At 36.1% G+C, this 18,750-nt stretch overlaps 1 protein-coding gene across 1 annotated transcript; it reads right to left on the bottom strand.

The window, feature by feature from the left end:
- Positions 1-3,558: 3,558 nt before the first annotated feature.
- On the bottom strand, positions 3,559-6,040 carry LOC140021422 (uncharacterized). The gene is made up of 3 exons (XM_072072185.1): positions 5,143-6,040; positions 4,469-5,041; positions 3,559-3,968 (listed from the first exon to the last, which is right to left on the bottom strand). The coding sequence occupies exons 1-3, from the start codon at positions 5,711-5,713 to the stop codon at positions 3,559-3,561; spliced, it is 1,554 nt and encodes a 517-aa protein (XP_071928286.1). The 5' UTR covers positions 5,714-6,040.
- Between the last annotated feature and the right edge of the window lie 12,710 nt (positions 6,041-18,750).

The raw sequence follows: 18,750 nt of genomic DNA, 5'->3' as shown, positions 1-18,750 counted from the left end.
TGTGTGTTTCTGCATGCGGCCTAAGGCCCATTCCGATCAAATTCGAACAAATACAAAGTTTGCGACTAAAATTGTTAAACTCGAATTCTAGATTCAACGCGATTTAATTTGTCGTACAGAATATATGCATGCTACATAATCTGTGAATTAAAAGTCCACTTTTTGTAGAGAAGGAAAAAAAAAAATTACTGCTGCAGCAGCGATATGATGTACTGCATATAAATATAAAAAAAAAGCAATGAGAAAATGTGTGAAGAAAATATTTAATTTATTAATTTTTTTTTTTGGGTGGGAAACTCACAACTCTTTCATCCCTCAATTCATAGTACTACTCCATTATTGAAATTCAGGAAACAGTCATATTATTGATTGTTGTCTAATTAAGAAGACCCTAACCCTCCTTCAAGTTCTTCTTTTCCATATTCAACTTGAGAAGCCCAAAACTAGGAAGCAGATCCCCGTGGGAAACGAAGGGTATGGAGGCCCACATTAGATTGCTATCTCTCAGGACTGAATTGGCTTCAACCAAACTGCAGACAAAAGTCTGATTCGAAAACACGCACACAACACAAATTTCCAAACGTTATAACAACTGCAGTCTTCAGACAGACTACAGCTACAGCTGGGCGAGGGAGAGGGAGAGGGAGAGGGAGCGGGAGGTGGCTGGCTGACTGGCTTCCTCATAGTTAGCGGTTGCATGCATACAGCACATATATATATATATATATATATATATATATATATATATATATATATGATGGTTGTTTTTTTTTTTTTTTGTCAAAAATATATGATGGTTGTTCAGCCCACTCATTAATTGTCATTGCCCTTGTCTTCCAAATACATAACTTACATCTTTAAGGCCAAAACATTTGCCAACATTTTGATCATATCGAAGGTTTTTACTGCTTACAAAAATTTACTGTGTTTACTTACCTTTGCAAAGTTTTGTCTTTATCTAATGTTGATTTTTATATAAAAATATATATATATATTGCGTACCAGTTAAGCTACTTGCAACTCATTCACTTTATCCCCTTTTTTTTTTTGATGTGGGGGAGGGGGGTAAGATTCACTTTATCTTTACGCACTAGTAGTAGAAGAAGTAGACATGATTAAAATAGTAGTATAATTTTCTTGATAATACTAATTACCTCTTCCAATTATCTCCAAAGAGGCTTGTTAACCATTTTCATTTATCACAGAGTTAAGAATTGGAATGACTGCCTAATAAGTTGGAACATTCCTTTTTCGAGGAATTCAAGAAATGTGCTGTTTAATACTAATTTAAAACATCAAAGACATATCTTACGAATATCAACGGCATAAAACTTCAAGATTAAAGAATCGAAGCCCAGTCCCGTCCGGTCGCGTTCTTTACTAAGATGGATTAACCAAAGAGATTAGTAGAAAAACACAAATCAACAAACTCGGTCACAAATGTTTTGTTGGGTAAGTAAAGCAAAACGTAAGACAAATAGTGGTAACGTTTGTGTTTTTGGAGTATAAATTATTTGAAATAATTATCACAGCATTTTTTAAGATGTAACGTATGTGAAATTTAAAAAAATAATTATAAAAATAAAAAATTAGTTAAAAATTATATTTATGATACAAACATCTGTATTAATTTTTTACCTGTACTTGGATAGCATTTTATTGGCAAATATATATATATATATATATATATATATATAATTATAGACCTTTCAATCACCTTTCTATCTTCAAACTATTTTTTATATCATATACATTATATCATATTATAAAAAGTGATATACTATTTTTTTTTGATAAAATTATTTCAAATAATCTTCTATCCTTCCAGACAAATATGAGCGACAGGTCCATTGACGTCAGCTGGGAAAAGGCATCCAGCATCTGTGTGGTTGGCTTCCCAGAGCGTGCATCACTTGTGACATTAGAGGATGAGAGACGAGAGATTTGTTCATTTCCATCAAATCTGAACAAAACCAACACACACACCACCCCCCCCCCTCCCCACCCCACTTCATTTCTCTTTGTTGTTTTCTTTTTCGCTGTGACAATCTTGATGAATCAGCCAGGTACATATTATTATTATGCCTATAGATACGCTGTTTGGTTTCCTTAATTAGCATAGAGAGGGCTAATGTAAGTTGAAACCGACTGTTGACTATGATGAATGCAGAGTTACAGATGAGTAATGATGGCTGCATTAAATCATTTGCTTCTTCGAGAGTCTAAAGATCCAGTGATGGACTAAAAATGATACTCCCTACTTTGCTCCTTTTTTTTTCCAATTTTAAGCATGCTCTTTACGGTTCATGGGGGTTTTTTGAATAAGGTGTGGTGGATTTCGGGGAATTTTCTTTTCTTTTTTTTTAAAGGGGGTGGGGTTGGAGGGGGGGGGGTCGGGTGCGGTGGATGTCGTATACTAACGTAAGAGTAGAATTTGACTGTTGGGCAGCTCCATAGAACCATGCCCATGTGGGCAGCATGACTACTCTCAGAAGATTCTTGCTGAGGCAAGGATGTTAAACAGTTACCATAATGACTGCATTCGAAGCAGGTTTTTGTGTTCAGGACCAGAATTTGTGCCTGATTTTTGCAGGTCCATGAGAAAAGGATGTATTCAGATTTCCCCAGTGTTTTACTTTGTCTTTTTCCCTCAAGTCTCATCACCATCTCCCATGATTTTTGCTCCCACACTATCCCACAAACCCTTTGCTTCCTCGTCTCTTTTGGTAACAAAACAAAACATTTTACTTACTAGTGCAACAGAACTTGATCAGTAGGATAACATATGATGTTCATTAAAAAGGTTTTTCCGTTTCTGTTTTGTAGGTTCATGATAAACAAGAAAAGGGTGACTTCATACCCCTTGTCGCTGGGCAAAGTGATAATTAGCTACTAATCAAGTAACCAACCAAGCAGGCCTTGCCTCCTGACTATATTACTAGTCAAAGGACACATTAATTGTCAGTTGTTACTTACTACTACTTGGCATCCCAGCTCTTTTCTTTTCTTTTCTTTTTTTGTGATATTTAATTCCCTTTCACTCGAGGAAGTTACGAATGTGCCAAATTAAAAAGAAAAAAAATAAAGCAAGAAAGAAAATGTAGAAACAGTAGTGAGAGCACCTTATTTTGTAGTATCACAAAAATATCAAACAGGTTTCATTTCATCATGTGAAGAATAGAGACTACAAAACAGGCTACAATAGAAAAGGATGGGTGGTTTTTTTTTTTTTTTTTTTGTATGGTGGGGGAGGAGGGGGAGAAAGGGGGGGGGGGGGTGGTGGTTATTGGTGGAATGGATCAATAGAGTGGGTGAGGACTCTGAAAGATAGGGGGGGCTTTGATATTTGATATTTCAAAGCTACGAAACAGAAAGAACTTGCACTGTTTCTACTTTGACTCAACAAAATGCCTCTTCAGTTGTAGTAGTAAATTAGTAATGAAAACCCGCCAGGGGATGGTCTAGTACTAGCAGTAATGACCACAATGCGAAAGATCCTCTTCTCCTCTTCTCTAGGGATTGAGTAAACCATTTTGAGCTTTCATTGGCTTTTTAACTTCATGTGGCTCCAACCCCGAGAAAGTCTATAAATGGTGGGGAAAGGGTCTCGTATTGGCTGGTTATTCTGTCTTCTGTGAGTGGTGATGATGCAGGGTCAGTGGTAGTAGTGCGTAGTGATGAAACTTGTGGTGGTATTGATATTGATGCTCCTCCTCCTCCTCCTCCACCTCCTCCTCGTGTGTTAGTGTTATGGTAATAATCTACTGATGAGAGGCTGCTGCTGCTGGTGCTAGGAGGGTGGTGGTACTGGCAGTGTTGTGACTGTTGCATTGCAGTCATTAAAAGAGGATGGTGAATCTGCTGCTGCACGGGATGATGACACAGGTATGAGACGTTGGATTCATCTCTTGGCCTATCCCAAGGCCTGCCTTGCTTGAAAATGCTCATCATCCCATTGCTGCAGTTTCCTGCAGAAAAAAACAAGGCTGTGGGTTCAATAGCTACTTATGTCCTACTAGCTACTAGTAACTACTAAGCGCTACAGCTACAATAATTAAGTTTCTTGGAAATTTCAGAAAAGATGATTAATTTAAAAAAAAAAAAAAAGTTCACAGAGTTCAAACTTCTTGGTTTTTAGTTCTTACCATGAATGGACAAAAAATGAAAAGGAAAGAGCAAGGTTTGCCTTCGCTCCATTTCATGAAAACAGGAAAGAGATAAAATCTGTAGTATTACTAACTAAGCAATCAAATAATTAATCAGTTACTCTTGTCCTAAGGTTTGAGTAGGAAAAATATTCCTTCATATTTACTGAGCCAAAACAACAACTAACCAGAACAAGAATCCACAATCAATGGCCAAAGTCCAGTGCAATATTAGAGACCACAAATATGAAAAAGGAACAATTTGAAGCAACGAGGTAAGGCAAAAATACGAGGAAACGTGCTCTCTGTGTTAAGGGACACACCAGGAAAGATGTCACAGGATGTTTGTTGCGATGAACAAAATCCAGTGTGACGAGAGGGTACGATATTGCTTAGTACTGCTTTCCCACCAGCTGCCATGTGGGGTGAAATATTTGATCCACAAGCAATCCCAATGCCACCAGCACCTACACCGCCATTAAGATTTCCTCCTGACGAACAAGCTGTTAGGTTACCAAGTAGTGTTCCGTTGGAGTTATTAATCAGAGTGTAATTAGGAGGAGGAGGTCCTGTTGATTCTGTTTTGATGGGTGCACTTGCATCCCTCCTGCTGACAAAGCTACGGTCGTGATCTTCTACTCTCCCGCAGACAAATTGGCCCATCTTTCTCCTCCTGTAAGCACTGGATTGCTCTCTATACTTTCTAGCCATCACAACATGCCAATGGTTCTTGACTGCATTATCTGTTCTACCTGGGAAAAGTCTAGCAATCATGGCCCACTTATTCCCATATAGCCTGTGTGCTGCCATTAGTCTCTCTTCTTCTTCTTCAGTAAAAGCTCTCCTATTTATCCTGGGATCCAGCTGGTTAAACCATCTCAATCTGCAACTTTTACCTTAAAAAGGAACATGCACAAGCAAAGTTAAACATAAGAAGGTTCCCAAGACACGATAGAGCTCTTGATGAAGGAGAACTAGCTAAGGTTCTAGTTATTACCTGACCTTCCCTCCAACTTCTCTGCAATGAGATTCCAGTTTTGAGGGCCATAAAGGGCTACTAGTTCCCTAAGCTTTGTGTCTTCGGCAGGCCTCCAATGCCCCCTAGCACAGAGCTTTGATTGGCCACTATCTCTGCTACCAACGGCCTGAAGATTATTGCTTTGTTTTTCTTCACTTAAATCAGCATTAAGATCAATGGGTTGATTACCAGTTTCTCCAAATCCGTCACTGCAGTCGGATGAACCTTTACCTTCTCCCACATCACTATTTTGGGATTCCTCCAGGAGGCATTTTGGCATAAAAGAAAAACCCCAACAAGGTCTTCCTTCATGTAAGCTATCTCGTGAAGAAGAAAGATAGTTTGGACTGATGGACAAACAGCTCATGTCTTCAAAAATCATGCCCATTGAACCTGAAGGAGGAGGAGAGGAAGATAATGGCGATGATAATGATAATGATGATGAACAAAGAAACGGGGAAGCCCCTGATGGATAACTGTCAATGCCCGTATTTATGCTACTAGTAGTATTTGGTGCATAAATACTACACTGCTTGTTTGCCATTTCCATCAACTCTTTATCCTTTCTGACAGAAGGGTGCTTTACTTTAACATCAACTCTACACGGTCACATTCATCTTGATCATGACGTGATGAAAAAGGGTGCAAAAAGAAAGATTTCAGCAGGGACCAGAGCTGAAGGAGAAAGAAGTTTGACAGATGGTGGAGTGAGCAGGAGAAAGAAAGGAAGAAGTATTGCAGCCCAGGATGAGATAAAGAAACTTGGGAGGAGCAAGAAAAACAGCAAAAGTGTCTCTAACAGAAAAGAGAAGTGTATGTGTGTGTTTGGGTGAGTCGATTAACCACCCCTGAGTGGACTGATCCTCACTGAACTCCAAAAGTTATTATCCCAATATTTATACTTGCGAATTAAAATTTTTTTACTCTAAAAGAAAAATAAAAAAGAAACTATCGCTCTCACTCGTACCAGAATAAGTAACAGATTTCTCCATTTTTTTTCCTTTTCCTGTTCCTGGGGAACAGTGAAATTGCTATCTTTTTCTAGATTTTAATATTCTTCTGTTTTCCCATGTCCTAATACCTATATATGCCACCAGCTGAGAGTAGAGGTGAAGGTCTTAGGCTGTCTCTCCCGACATTGACAAGAGAGACTTCAAATATAATGTCTGTTAGCTTCGTGTTATACAGGTCTTAGACACCCTTTATCTTGTCAAATGCTGAAAATGAAGCTTTGATTACACCACTTTAACCAACCCTGTCAAGAACATAGCACTCCATATCTTGCAACTTGTAATGCTAAATCTCCATTCCTATTCCAGTAGAAAAACTGTAGTCACAGTTGAGAATCTGTAATAGGAGATTTTGTGGTACAATAATTTTTGCATGTACAAACAAAATTGATCTTGCAATAATCGTCAATCAAATACAAATTCTACTCTAAGTAGGATAAAAATTAAATTTTGATGCATCAGATTTTTTTTTTCACATGAAAAGTGGTGATATGATTTTGACGTGATGCCAAGACTGGCAATTACAAATGGCAACAGGAAGAAAAACTACCTGTTGGGCCATTCTGCACTCTTTATGGCATTGATGATAATAATCAGACCACTTAATAAAGAAGTTAACTTTTGCCCTCAAGACTCAACTGTTAAGGACGTAAATTAAGTGATCCTGAGATTCATAATTCAACTCTCAAATCACCATTTTTATAGACCAAAAATTAAAAGGGAGGGAGAAGTTGGATTTGACCCTCACTAATATTTCTTCAATTGCCCACAGACGCATATCATAAGCTAAGAGATTTTGAAGACTTAAAATTAATACTTAAATTCTTATTATGTAGGAGAAGTCACACGAGAGAAGCCAAAATAGCTAGAGCTTTCATGAATGCCGGATTACTGTTGTCACTTTTCACGCCTGATAGCCAATGACTGTAATGCTATCTCGGAAGCCCCTTTTGTATTTATGCCGCCAAATCACATTGGTGTTGAGTCATATTAATCATTCCTACATTGGTCTCGAGATATATATGTTTTGGTTTCCAATTCTTGTGATCGTATACATCAAGAAATTGACCCCACGATAGCTCATCAATACCAAAACTTGAAATAGCTGTTTAGGTCCCGTTTGGATTGTATTTTCCGTCATTTTTCATGGAAAAATTACTGTAGCGATTTGATGTATGTGAGGAAAAATGTAATAGGGAAATGTGTTCACGGAAAATGACAAAATTTTTCTACGGAAAACAGCAATCCAAGCAAGAAATTATCACTTCCACTCAATGACGGAGCCAAGGGGGGCAGAAGGGGGCCATGCCCCCCCTAAGTTTTGAAAAATTTAATTCATAATATGTAAATATATGTATAAGTCAAAGTTGGCCCCCCCTAATTTTTTACAATTTTAGTTTATATTATGAGAGTTTATATATATATATATATATATATATATATATATCTGTGTGTGTGTGAATTAGCCACCTTTTGATTTAATTTTTTTCTTCAAAAAAAAGTTATTTATGTTTTTTTTGTACTAATTATTTAACATTCAAAAAATTAAACATATAATTTGATGATCCATAGTAAATTGACCCAATTTGATGTATTATAATAAAAGACTCAATTCATAATTATCAGTGGGCTACAATAAAAATAATTACTTTATTGGTCCATATACAAATATACACCTTAGCCTAATTGATAAAAAAATTTAAAATTAGTGATCTATCCTCTTGTTGACTAATATACAAATATACAAATAATTACTTGAAGGCTTGGTGAAGACAAGAAATTGAGTGATATATCCTGTTATTGGCAGATTGATGATATTTGTTCTCACTCTTTCTGTATCAATTGCAACTATAGAATGTACATTTTCAATTGTGAATATAATCAAAACAAAACTCTAAAACAAGATAAAAGATAATTTCTTGAATGATTGTCTAACAATGTATATAAAAAAAAGGATGATCAAAATTTAACACTGATTCAATTATAGATGAATTTAGTTCTATGAAAGAACGTAAAACTCAATTTACTTTTAAAAAAAGAGGTTGAAATTTCAAGGTATGCTAACATAACTTTTATCTTTTATTAATTGAAAATAGTTATATTATATTGTATAGTTATATTTTTATTTTTGCACAAATGACATATTGAAGCATCTTCTCATAATGTACAATTTGGGTAGTTTGTTATGTTATAAGATATTTAATCAAAAGTTATTTTTTGTCCTAATTTTTGTTATGACTATGCTGCATATTTATGTAATAGACATACCTTTATAATTAAAATTAAAATTTGATATTTTAAAATATCATATATTTAAATAGATGAAAATTATTTTGAACATAACATATTAAGATAATTTTGTTCAGAAAAATTTTGGCCCCCCTCCCAAGGAAAAAATCCTAGCTCCGTTTTATAGTCTATAGAATGGACATTTTCAATTATGAAAATAATCAAAATAAAGCTCCAAAACAAGATAAAAGATCATTTCTTGAATGATTGCCTAACAATGTACATAAAAAAAGGAAGTTGTTCGAAAATTTAGCATTGATTCAATTAGCGATTAATTTAGTTCTATGAAAGAACGTAAAACTCAATTTACTTTTAATAAAAGAGGATGAAATTTCAAGGTATATTAACATAACTTTTATCTTTTTTTAATTGAAAATAATTATATTTATATTACATAGTTATATTTTTGTTTTTGCACAGGTAACATATTGGAGCATCTTCTCATAATGTGCAACTTAAGTGATTTGTGATGTTATAAGATATTTAATCAAATGTTACTTCTTATCTTAATTTTAGTTATGATTATGCTACATATTTATGAAATAGACATACCTTTATAATTAAAATTAATATTTGATATTTTAAGATGTCATATATTTAAATAAATAAAAATTAGTTTGAACATAACATATTAAGATAATTTTGTTCGAAAAAATTTTGGCCCCCCAAGGAAAAAATATTGGCTCCGTCACTGCTTCCACTTCATCTCTTTCGTCAGTGACTCATTAAGCTCCTTAAGTTTAGCCAACGACAGAAGTACAAAAGCCATTACACATTCGGAAAAATTGTCCTGCTTGGACATATTCATATCTAAACTAAAGTACTTAATTATGATAAGCTATCCTAACTTTTTCTCAGTTTTAACCTTTTGTGATTCAATGCATGGCGATATTTTACAAATTGGAAAATACCGTAATCTTACAAATTGGAAAATACACATCGACATAACACCAAAATTTCCTACTAGTATTCGACTGGAATTTCTGGACAAAAAACTTTTCCCAAAATCCGTCATGTTATGTCAAATGTCATATCGTAGTGTAAAATTAGTACTACTAGAAGTTTCCCTTATTAGCTTGTGACGAGTAAGAGAAGAAATACAATAGACAGTCCAACTATTCACTGATGTCCAAATGTTCACAACAAGGAGGAAAACTTCTCTCAACAAGTTTGGTATTTTAAGAAAATTGCGTTAGAAAGAAGCTACAAACACTCTCGCGAACAAGTCCTCTATCCAATCATGACAATTGAAAGAAAGGGGAAAAATACCCAGCAATGTTGCTTTCTTTTTTTTTTCTTCTTTTAATTTTTCCTGCTTATTTAAGATTTTTCGTTACAACTACAACTAAGGAGGTTTGTCATCTATATTGACTTTTTCCCCTTAATGTGGGGGTTGAAAAAGCTGCATAAGGTTAGTGGTAAGTTTAGAATGATGAATGTTGCGGTAGGTGTAAGCATATCAATAAGTTTCTTATCGTCAATTATATGGCTTACATTCAGAATTTTACAAAAGATGTTTGGATTGCATTTTTTGTCATTTTTCATGGAAAAATTTGTGTTTGGATTGCATTTTCCGTCATTTTTCATGGAAAAATTACTGTAGCGATTTGATATATGTGAGGGAAAAAGGTGATAGGGAAATGTGATCACGGAAAACGACAATATTTTCCGACGGAAACAAGCAATCCAAACAAGGCCACAAGACCTAATTTTGCAAAATGGCCTTTGATATTTCGTTGGATCAAATAACTAGCAAGTATAGTGTGTGCGAGTGTATATTTGTATGTATGTATGTACAAGCGTGCAAGAAATTTTAAAAGCAAAATAATGTGTAAAAGTTGTTATAATTTGCAAATTATAGGTTCAAGGCGCACCCACCATAGGCAATCTGAAAAAATATGTCACTATTCCAAGCTTGGCGGTAACAATAATAATGATGGAAAATTAATTTGTTTACTGCTCTGTTTTGAACAATACTACTAAATTTTTTATTTCGCAGGAATGTTGGCAGAATGATCCGATTGAAGAAACAACTTGACAAGCTCATGAGATTTCCAAGGGAGAGTAAAACAAGTTTTAAGTCATAACATTAAATATGTCAAAGTCCAATTTCAACTATTTCCTTTGAGAGGAAAACAGTAGTGTATGATGAATATCAATTTTATGTACTTACTGGTATACCAAAACCTAGTCGCATACGTTTCATTAATTGTGTCAGTGTAACAGGAATGTACTACATTTTCAGTGAACTGAAACACCTTTGGTCAAATAGCCCTTCCTGGGTAGCTCAGCCGGTGACCACATGCGGTAGTATCCCGTAGGTCACCGGTTCGAGTCCCAGTAACGAAAATGGGGTAACCTAACAACCCGAATAAGGGTTGGGGTCTGAAGTGGGGCCAGGTCCTTTTTTTTGACAAAAAAAAAAAAAAAAAAAACACCTTTGGTCAAATAACTTTGAAACCTGACTTTATATTTTTATTTTATAGGACACAGGAAGCAGGAACCCCAACCGAAATGCCTTATCACCAATTAATTGAAAACCACTCAATTAATAAGAATGGAAACAACGAAAGAATTGTCCCCATTTTTCAGTTACTTCCAAACTCAATGGCCAATATATAGGGTCCAACCAATGAGGCATGTTTTGTGTGTCGATATCTACTTCTTCTGGCTGGCCAGGTCAGTTTTATTGGTACAGCTTTCAAAGTCTTGGTATGTTGTTGATGTTTGCATGCATTGTGATGTGAGAGTAGAATACTCATTATATGCTACTTCTAATTGTTTACAAAATAAAATGCCCTTTTGGAGGAAAGCAATTTCCTAAAATCAACAATTTAGAATCCACATAAAATTAAATCAAGAGAAAGAAATCAAGAATTTGAATGCCACCACACACACACACACATATAGTTGTTTCTAACTTATAAATTAAATTAATTTTTTATATACGGTCAGTAATAGTAGTAGCGTGTATGGAAGCAGGAGCGGATGCATGTCACGTGTATAAATTTTAAAGAGTAAATTTACGCGCATTTAAACCCTGAAGTCCTCTAATATGAGCTAAGGCGGCCTTGGAAACATCTTCGTTAACTCTTTGATTGATTGCATAATATGGTTTATCATTTGTCATGCACAAAGTGTCCGTTCGGAGCTGCAGCAAAGATAGTTGGGGTTTAATTAAAGAATATACAGCCAATTCACGAGAATGTAAGCAAGAAACGTTAACGGAAGTGTTTGGTTTTGATCATTGATGTTGTACAAAAAACACAGACAAGTTGTGAGAGGGAACTGAGATGTTTGCAAAGCTTTGATGAGATGGGATTAGTTACGAGTGAAGACAACGATGCTGCAAGCAAGTTCCAAAAGAAACCAAACGTGTGTGTGTGGGTTGTATTTTGCAGACACGGACAACAGATGTATGTGGTAGCATCTGATGCCTAAACTTTTCAGACCACCACAAGCCAACTCAGTAAAACCCTGCCTACGTCTCTCTCTCTTTCTCTGTGTGTGTGAATTGTGTGTTAGAACTTAGAAGTGAGTGTGTGTGTGTGTTGGTATTTTTGACTGGTGAAACTGTGTGCAGTTGTCAAGCCAACCCTCCCTGGGGAGGGGAGGGACTGGGGAGCCCTCCCTGAAGACACATATACATATTCTCTCGTCATGCATATATTTTCTGTGGTGGCTTCTTTCCTAGTTTTATTTTCCCTCTGTCTAGTGCCTTCCCATGTGCACGTGTGGTCTCTATGAAGCTAGGTGACCCAGCACGTGTGGCCACTCTAGCATACGTAGTAGCTCTTCTTCTTCTTCTTTTTGCCCTCTGATCTCTCTCTCTCGTTTTGGGTTTATATATATATAGTTAGGCACATATTTTGTGGAGTACAACATTAATAGAGTCGCATCTTAATTCAGTGGACAAAGAAACAACAACTTATCACATATTGATGATACATAATTGCATTTTCATGACCTTATCTTCTTGGATTATTTTGTACTAAACTCATGTGATAAAATTTCCATCCATCCACCTTCACCAGTCCTTTTCTTTCCAAGCACAAGTAGAAGTAGGCTCACTTCTTTGTCCATAGCCGCAGATGATGATGTCAAACCTAGGAAGCGGACAACATATTCTCAACAAAACCCATTCATATATATATATATATATATATATGTGCATTTTTCGAAGAAGAATAATAGTACTTTGGAAAGGGCTGCTCTAGTAGTCGTCATGGGATGCGTACACTAAAGCAGCAGCAGCCACTTTATATGTCGATCAACATTTGATTAGTTAATTAATAAGCTAATAAGATACTGAACAATATTATGTGTTAGTTATTTGAGTACATCAGCCGTGGCTTATTTGTCTGGTATGTACCCACACAAATATATATTATTGAGTTTGTTATAGGAAGCAAAAACGATATATATATATATATATATATATATATATATATTGAGTTTGTTATATATGCAAAGTGGACATTTATTTATTGAACTTCTAGTCTATTGGATATGGGAAGAATTAGAGGCGTATGCTTAAGATCGATCATGTCTCTTATAAAAAGTACATTTACATATATATGAACAAAATTAATGAGGGCCTTGGTTGCATAGGTAGGTACGTAGTTCACAGATCTTGAACCATATCCAAGGATCTGCTGTTCCTAATTAATTTTATTGGTTTCTTGACATGGAGCTTGTATATATCTAGCATGATTACAACAAATTCCTGTTCATGTTAGGTAAACCAATTTAGGAGAAATGAGAATAAATTAACCCTTGTGCGTGTGTGTGTGCGCGTACATATATATATATATATATATATATTCATGATGATGTACGTATTATAAGTTGGTATAATCTCTCAAAAGTTCAACTATCTTTGAGGTGGTTGGATCAAAGTTTATGCGCAAGAAGTGAGATTTTTTGCTTCTGAAAGGGTGTAATGTGTTAGAATAAATAAGTCGGAGGTGCTGAGTTGCTAATCCATGCTCAGGTCTCTCATCCTCGGATTTGGGGCAGGGACGGTCATCAGTATGACCGTCCCTGCACGGTTCATGGTCCAGATTGGACCTCAAAAAAATGTGCGGCTCAGATAACAAGTGGTAACTCGATTTCCGCGCCAAGTGTGGGGCCCACCACTATCTGTTGTGAAAATACAGCCTGTGGAAAAAAAGTTACACGGTGAACAAAAGAAGTTACCTGCAACCGTCCCTGCCCCGAGTCCCTCATCCTCATGACTGACTCTCAGAAGAATACTAGCCAGCTAGGGCACCAAAAGAACAGGAGCCCCCCCACCCCCACAATGTTGATGTGAGTTGGCCCACAACAGAATAGGAGGATGACTGCTCCATGAGATTCTGTTGAGTCTGTTCCCCTGGAACTACATGAAAGGAAAAGGCCATTATTATAGTGTCCCTGTTGCTATGCAGTATTTAGGACGAGCTCCTAAAAACAAGACAAAATCCAACCACTAACGTGGGATGGGATTACAAGCCACAAGATAGTCTCCCACACAGGTGAAATAGGGTACCAGTACAACCAATAAGATAGATCATATGTAGCTAATAATGAGTGGCCATAAACCTAATGTCCTTTGCAAATTACTAGCCAGCAGCTGTGCACAATTTAAGCAAAACTTCAAAATGCAGGAACTTTTTTTTTTTTTTTTTGAAAATTTTTGATTGGCAAATCTTATACTACAACGATGTTATCCAACATGTACAACTTTTTTTTTCATTTTTCATTTTTCTTTCACTTCCGCTTATTACAAAAATAAAAAAGTAAAGGAAAATGTGCAAGTAAAATATTAATAAGAAATTTGGATTGCGGTTTTCCGTCAGAAAATTACGGTCATGCTTGGCTTGCTTGTTTCCGTCGGAAAATATTGTCGTTTTCCGTGATCACATTTCCCTATTACCTTTTTCACTCACATATATCAAATCGCTACAGTAATTTTTCCATGAAAAATGACAGAAAATGCAATCCAAACACAACTACGTCGTTTTCTGTGATCACATTTCCCTATTACCTTTTTTCCTCACATACATCAAATCGCTACAGTAATTTTTTCATGAAAAATCATGGAAAATGCAATCCAAACGCAACCTTAATTGCTTCACTCTATACCACATAATTAATAAAATTGAACATGTAATGCCTTGACCAAAGTGGTCGTGAATGCTATCCCAGTTTGGTCGCGCATGGCTCAGAAAGTTATTACAATGCATGTAGGGTCGAAATGAACCAAATTATTCTATACTCGAATCTGACTTTCACTTGGTAGAGTAGGGATGCAAACGAGTCGAGTCGGGTCGAATCATATTTTGGCCTAATCGAATCGAGTCTTAATCTTGGTTTATAAAGCTCGAGCTTTAAAAAAAATTAAAAAATATATTTTTTAATTTTTAAAAATAAATAAAATAATAATTTTTCTTAACAAATAATAAAATATTAGGAATATATATGTAATTTTATTATTAAAATAAAAATTATATATATACATATATACATAATAGAGATTGAATTGGTTCGCGAGCTAATGAATTTAGTATTTTTAAGCTCGAGTTTGACTTGATCAGCCCGATCTCGACTCGAGCTCAATGTTAATCGAGTTCGGACCCGATTGCGAGCAGCTTGATTTATTTGCAACCCTAGGTAAAAGCGAGTTCGACCTTGATGCACTAACTAGTCGATCCAAAATTCAAACAGCGTTTTATGTTCGATAACATTCAAATTCGATAAAAAAAAAAACTCATTTAAACTCCATTCAAATTCGATAAAAAACTCAATTTAAACTCCATTTGACAAATAAATAAGTTAAATTTGAACAAAAATTTAAACTCGTTAAAATAATCAAACAAAGTTGAACATTAAGATGTTCGACTTGATTAGATTCATTTACACCCCTAAATGCACAGGCAATGAATGGTAGTTTCAAAAATGGCTATTGGTCATTGGAGCCCTGAAGTTACACTTGAATTGCTTCGGCCATCACATTTGTAGATATTACTGTAAAAGAAAAAAAATGTGGAAAAGATTTGCCAAGAAATATTTGGTTAATTCCACACTCTTTTGCGAGGCGAGTCAGAATGGATTTGTTTGGACTGTGATTTTTTTTTTTTAAAAAAGAAAATTTTAATTATATTATAAATATATTTTTCAATCACATTTTTATTTTTTTAAATTATTTTTTCACTTCACATGTATCAAATTATAAAAAAAGCGATGTTAGCATATAGTTTCCAAAAATTTGTCCAAATAATCTTTTATCCAGACAAACCCTATACTTCAACCCTTTCGAAACAAAATTGTCGACAAATTCTAATTACCAGAAGCGCTATTAGCAGAGGATTAAAACAAAACTCTATCAAATGGACGGGGTGATGGTTGGATTTGTCGCCCCGGTCCGCATCTCTCTGGTCCCCCCAAGTTTCCAAACCATTACCATATGCATATGTACAAGAGCAATTCCAACTCTCCTCTCTTCTTTCTTAAAAAGTTATCATGGATATTGTAATGTAGTAGCACTTGCCAGACCCACAACTTTGAAACTTGAGAGATGGATGCAAACCCTTCATGCTAGTCGCTTCTCCTACACAGGGGACATACGGCTGGTGATGGCCAAACCCTTGTGATTGTTGCCTTCCACACTATACTTCATTAAGCTTTTTCTTGTTCGTACAAACAAGCTTTTTCTTGTTAGTACAAACTTTTCTTGTCGATACTTCACTTGAAATAAGAAAAAAAAATGTCGATCGCATTTTCAATATTGACATACCAGGCAATATATGACCATACAAACTGAGTGTAATACATGAAGTTAATTACTATTACTATTAATGAACGAATGCCATTACACTTGGGATTAAAGGACAGGAGGAATTTAGTAGTCAAACAGTCACCTGACAAAACTCGTTAGGGAGGAACAGAAGACATCAAGATATGCAAAGAGTACTTTTTGAATGACCCACAGTGAATTTCGGGGTGGGGATACTGTGCTGGGTAGGATGTGCCCTTCCCTCCATGAAAGAAAGTCCCAATGAGTAATTGATCCATCCTATCAGAAGAGTGAGAGAAATATACATAGCCCAAGCAAAAGGACACAAATTAATGTGTGTGCCATAGTTCCCAACTACCTCTTCCAAACACCCTAAGCCATTAGCTTCAGCTTTGCTTCTTGGGTGCTTTTGAGCTATATAAGAGAGACTAAGAGTAGTAGATAGTAGAGACCCGTCTCATCAATCCTCATGAACTTTGACAAGACCACTTATGTGCTACTAATTACATACATCCAAGATCATGATTGCACATGCATATTGATTACTTACTTCAAAATGTTGTTCCATTAATTAATCTGATACATAGGGCTTGGTATATACACCAGCAGATAATGCGAAGAACTATCCGCCATAATCAATTGTTTCTTTAGTGCTGATAAGTGGGTGGACCGCAACTATGCAGCTCTAGTCTCTCTTCTTCCTTTTTTTTTTTTTTGGGAGCAAATGCAGCTCTGGTCAACACATATATAGCTCATTATATTACTCGTAATTGGCATGCATGATTTGCTTCTTTTTTTCCCATTAGTTGAGTACCCAAATTGAGTTGGGGCAGAAAAGAAGAGGAAATGTGGACATAAATAAATTCAAAGAACAGTTGGTCAAGGATGAGATGACAATCTGCTTTGTACAAAAAAAAAAAAACACAGACAGAGTTACAGTACTTCCACATCAAGTCTAGAAAAGTTAGCTTAAGGCCCACCGAGGAGTCTAGGCAACACATTGAATTAGGGGAATAGAGTAGAGTAGAGTAGAGTCGTAGTAGAGAGACTGAGACTGGGAGAGTCCCATCCATGAGAATTGAGAGCTGGGACTGGAAGGAGCTAGGAGTTTTGTCTTACTGACTTTCCGTGAACCATACAAAGAAGGAGATGGATCTACAGGTAAATGATACCAGATATAGATAGTAAAGGTAGAAGGTGAAACTGTTGCAGTATAATCTTTGACAGTCAGTAAGTAGCTAAGTAGAGTACTACTGACATGGAAGATCTGAGCAAAGCATAGCGTTGCTTAAAGAAATATGACATCATTAAAGTTCTAATACTATAAATGGAAAGGAAAGGTAGATTAATCTACCCCACTTACATTGCATGATTTGCTAGATGTTAACCACTCGTGACATAAAGCTATTTGGATCATAAAAGAGGGGGGGAGCACATTCAAGGTGCATGCTGGAATAGTGATGAAAATTGAGAACCCCTAGCGGTCCTAGCTATCTCTATTTGTTGATCTTGGAGCAAATTTTTGATACATGGGCATACGGACCATCATTTCCCTCCTGTATCCACTACTACCCCTTTTTTCTCTGTCCATGTGGGTTAGATATTTCTGACTTGGAACAGTGTATGATTTGGTACTAAGTTACAAGCGTATGTCATACTGTCCATGTACTCCTACGAGAGAGCACTGTCCAGTGAGTAAAAGCCCAGAAGGTAGTAGGAGTGGTGTTGGAAACCTGAGCTACGTTTGTACAGTTTTGTAAAAGTGTAAGTAAGTTATGTAACTGTGCATGGGGTGGAAAGTGTCAGGGAAGAGAGCAGTAATTGTGGGATGCATAGAGCATTGAAAGAAAAGGACGACAGTCTTTGATTCTTTGATTTTGATTGAGATTTTCTTACATTGGCTGAGGGTAGAGAGGGTTGAGGACTTGAGGAACAGCCCAAACGGGGAACGCAGTTCTGCTATGTTTCATTTCATCCACACACAGGCAGGCTCATACACAGAGAGATAGAGAGAGAGAGAGATTCTCGTCGTCCAGAATTGAAAATTTTGGGGTCTGCCTCTCTTTCTCTCTCTCTCTCTATCTTTAGTCTTCTTCTTCATGTCCACGTGCGCAGCATCCTATGTGCTGTTTCAAAGAGACAAAAACAGGCCCAACGGTTCATGCCCCCTTTCACACCGTACTGTCTAGCAAGCCTGTGCAAGTTCATGCGAATGAATGTCTTTACGAGTAGTAGTACTTACTTAACGGGATATTTATGAAAGCCTCTTAGCCTTTTTCATCCTGTAATGCCAAAAGAAAAGGACTAATGAAGCTTGTAGCTTGATAATTTTTTGAGTGAAAGGATTTGATCCCTAACACTCTCACCTTCTAATCTACATTACCTACCGGAAATGCAGCTCTGGTGTCTATTATTACGAGTCCGAAGATTTCCAACCTTCCTTAGTTGAATCACTGGTCAAAGCTCTAATTGATTCTTTTAAAACCTGTTGCATGTCTTTTCCACTAGATC

The sequence above is a fragment of the Coffea arabica genome, chromosome 11e, assembly GCF_036785885.1.
Source record: "Coffea arabica cultivar ET-39 chromosome 11e, Coffea Arabica ET-39 HiFi, whole genome shotgun sequence".
Classification (NCBI taxonomy): Eukaryota; Viridiplantae; Streptophyta; class Magnoliopsida; order Gentianales; family Rubiaceae; genus Coffea; species Coffea arabica.
This window is presented reverse-complemented; position numbering and strand designations above follow the sequence as displayed.

Coding starts and splice junctions, on each gene's coding strand:
- LOC140021422 (XM_072072185.1), bottom strand. CDS start 5,713: ATGGAAATGGCAAACAAGCAGTGTAGTATTTATGCACCAAATACTACT. Junction 5,042..5,142: donor GAAGTTGGAGGGAAGGTCAG/GTAATAACTAGA, acceptor TTCCTTTTTAAG/GTAAAAGTTGCAGATTGAGA. Junction 3,969..4,468: donor ATCCTGTGACATCTTTCCTG/GTGTGTCCCTTA, acceptor TTTTTTCTGCAG/GAAACTGCAGCAATGGGATG.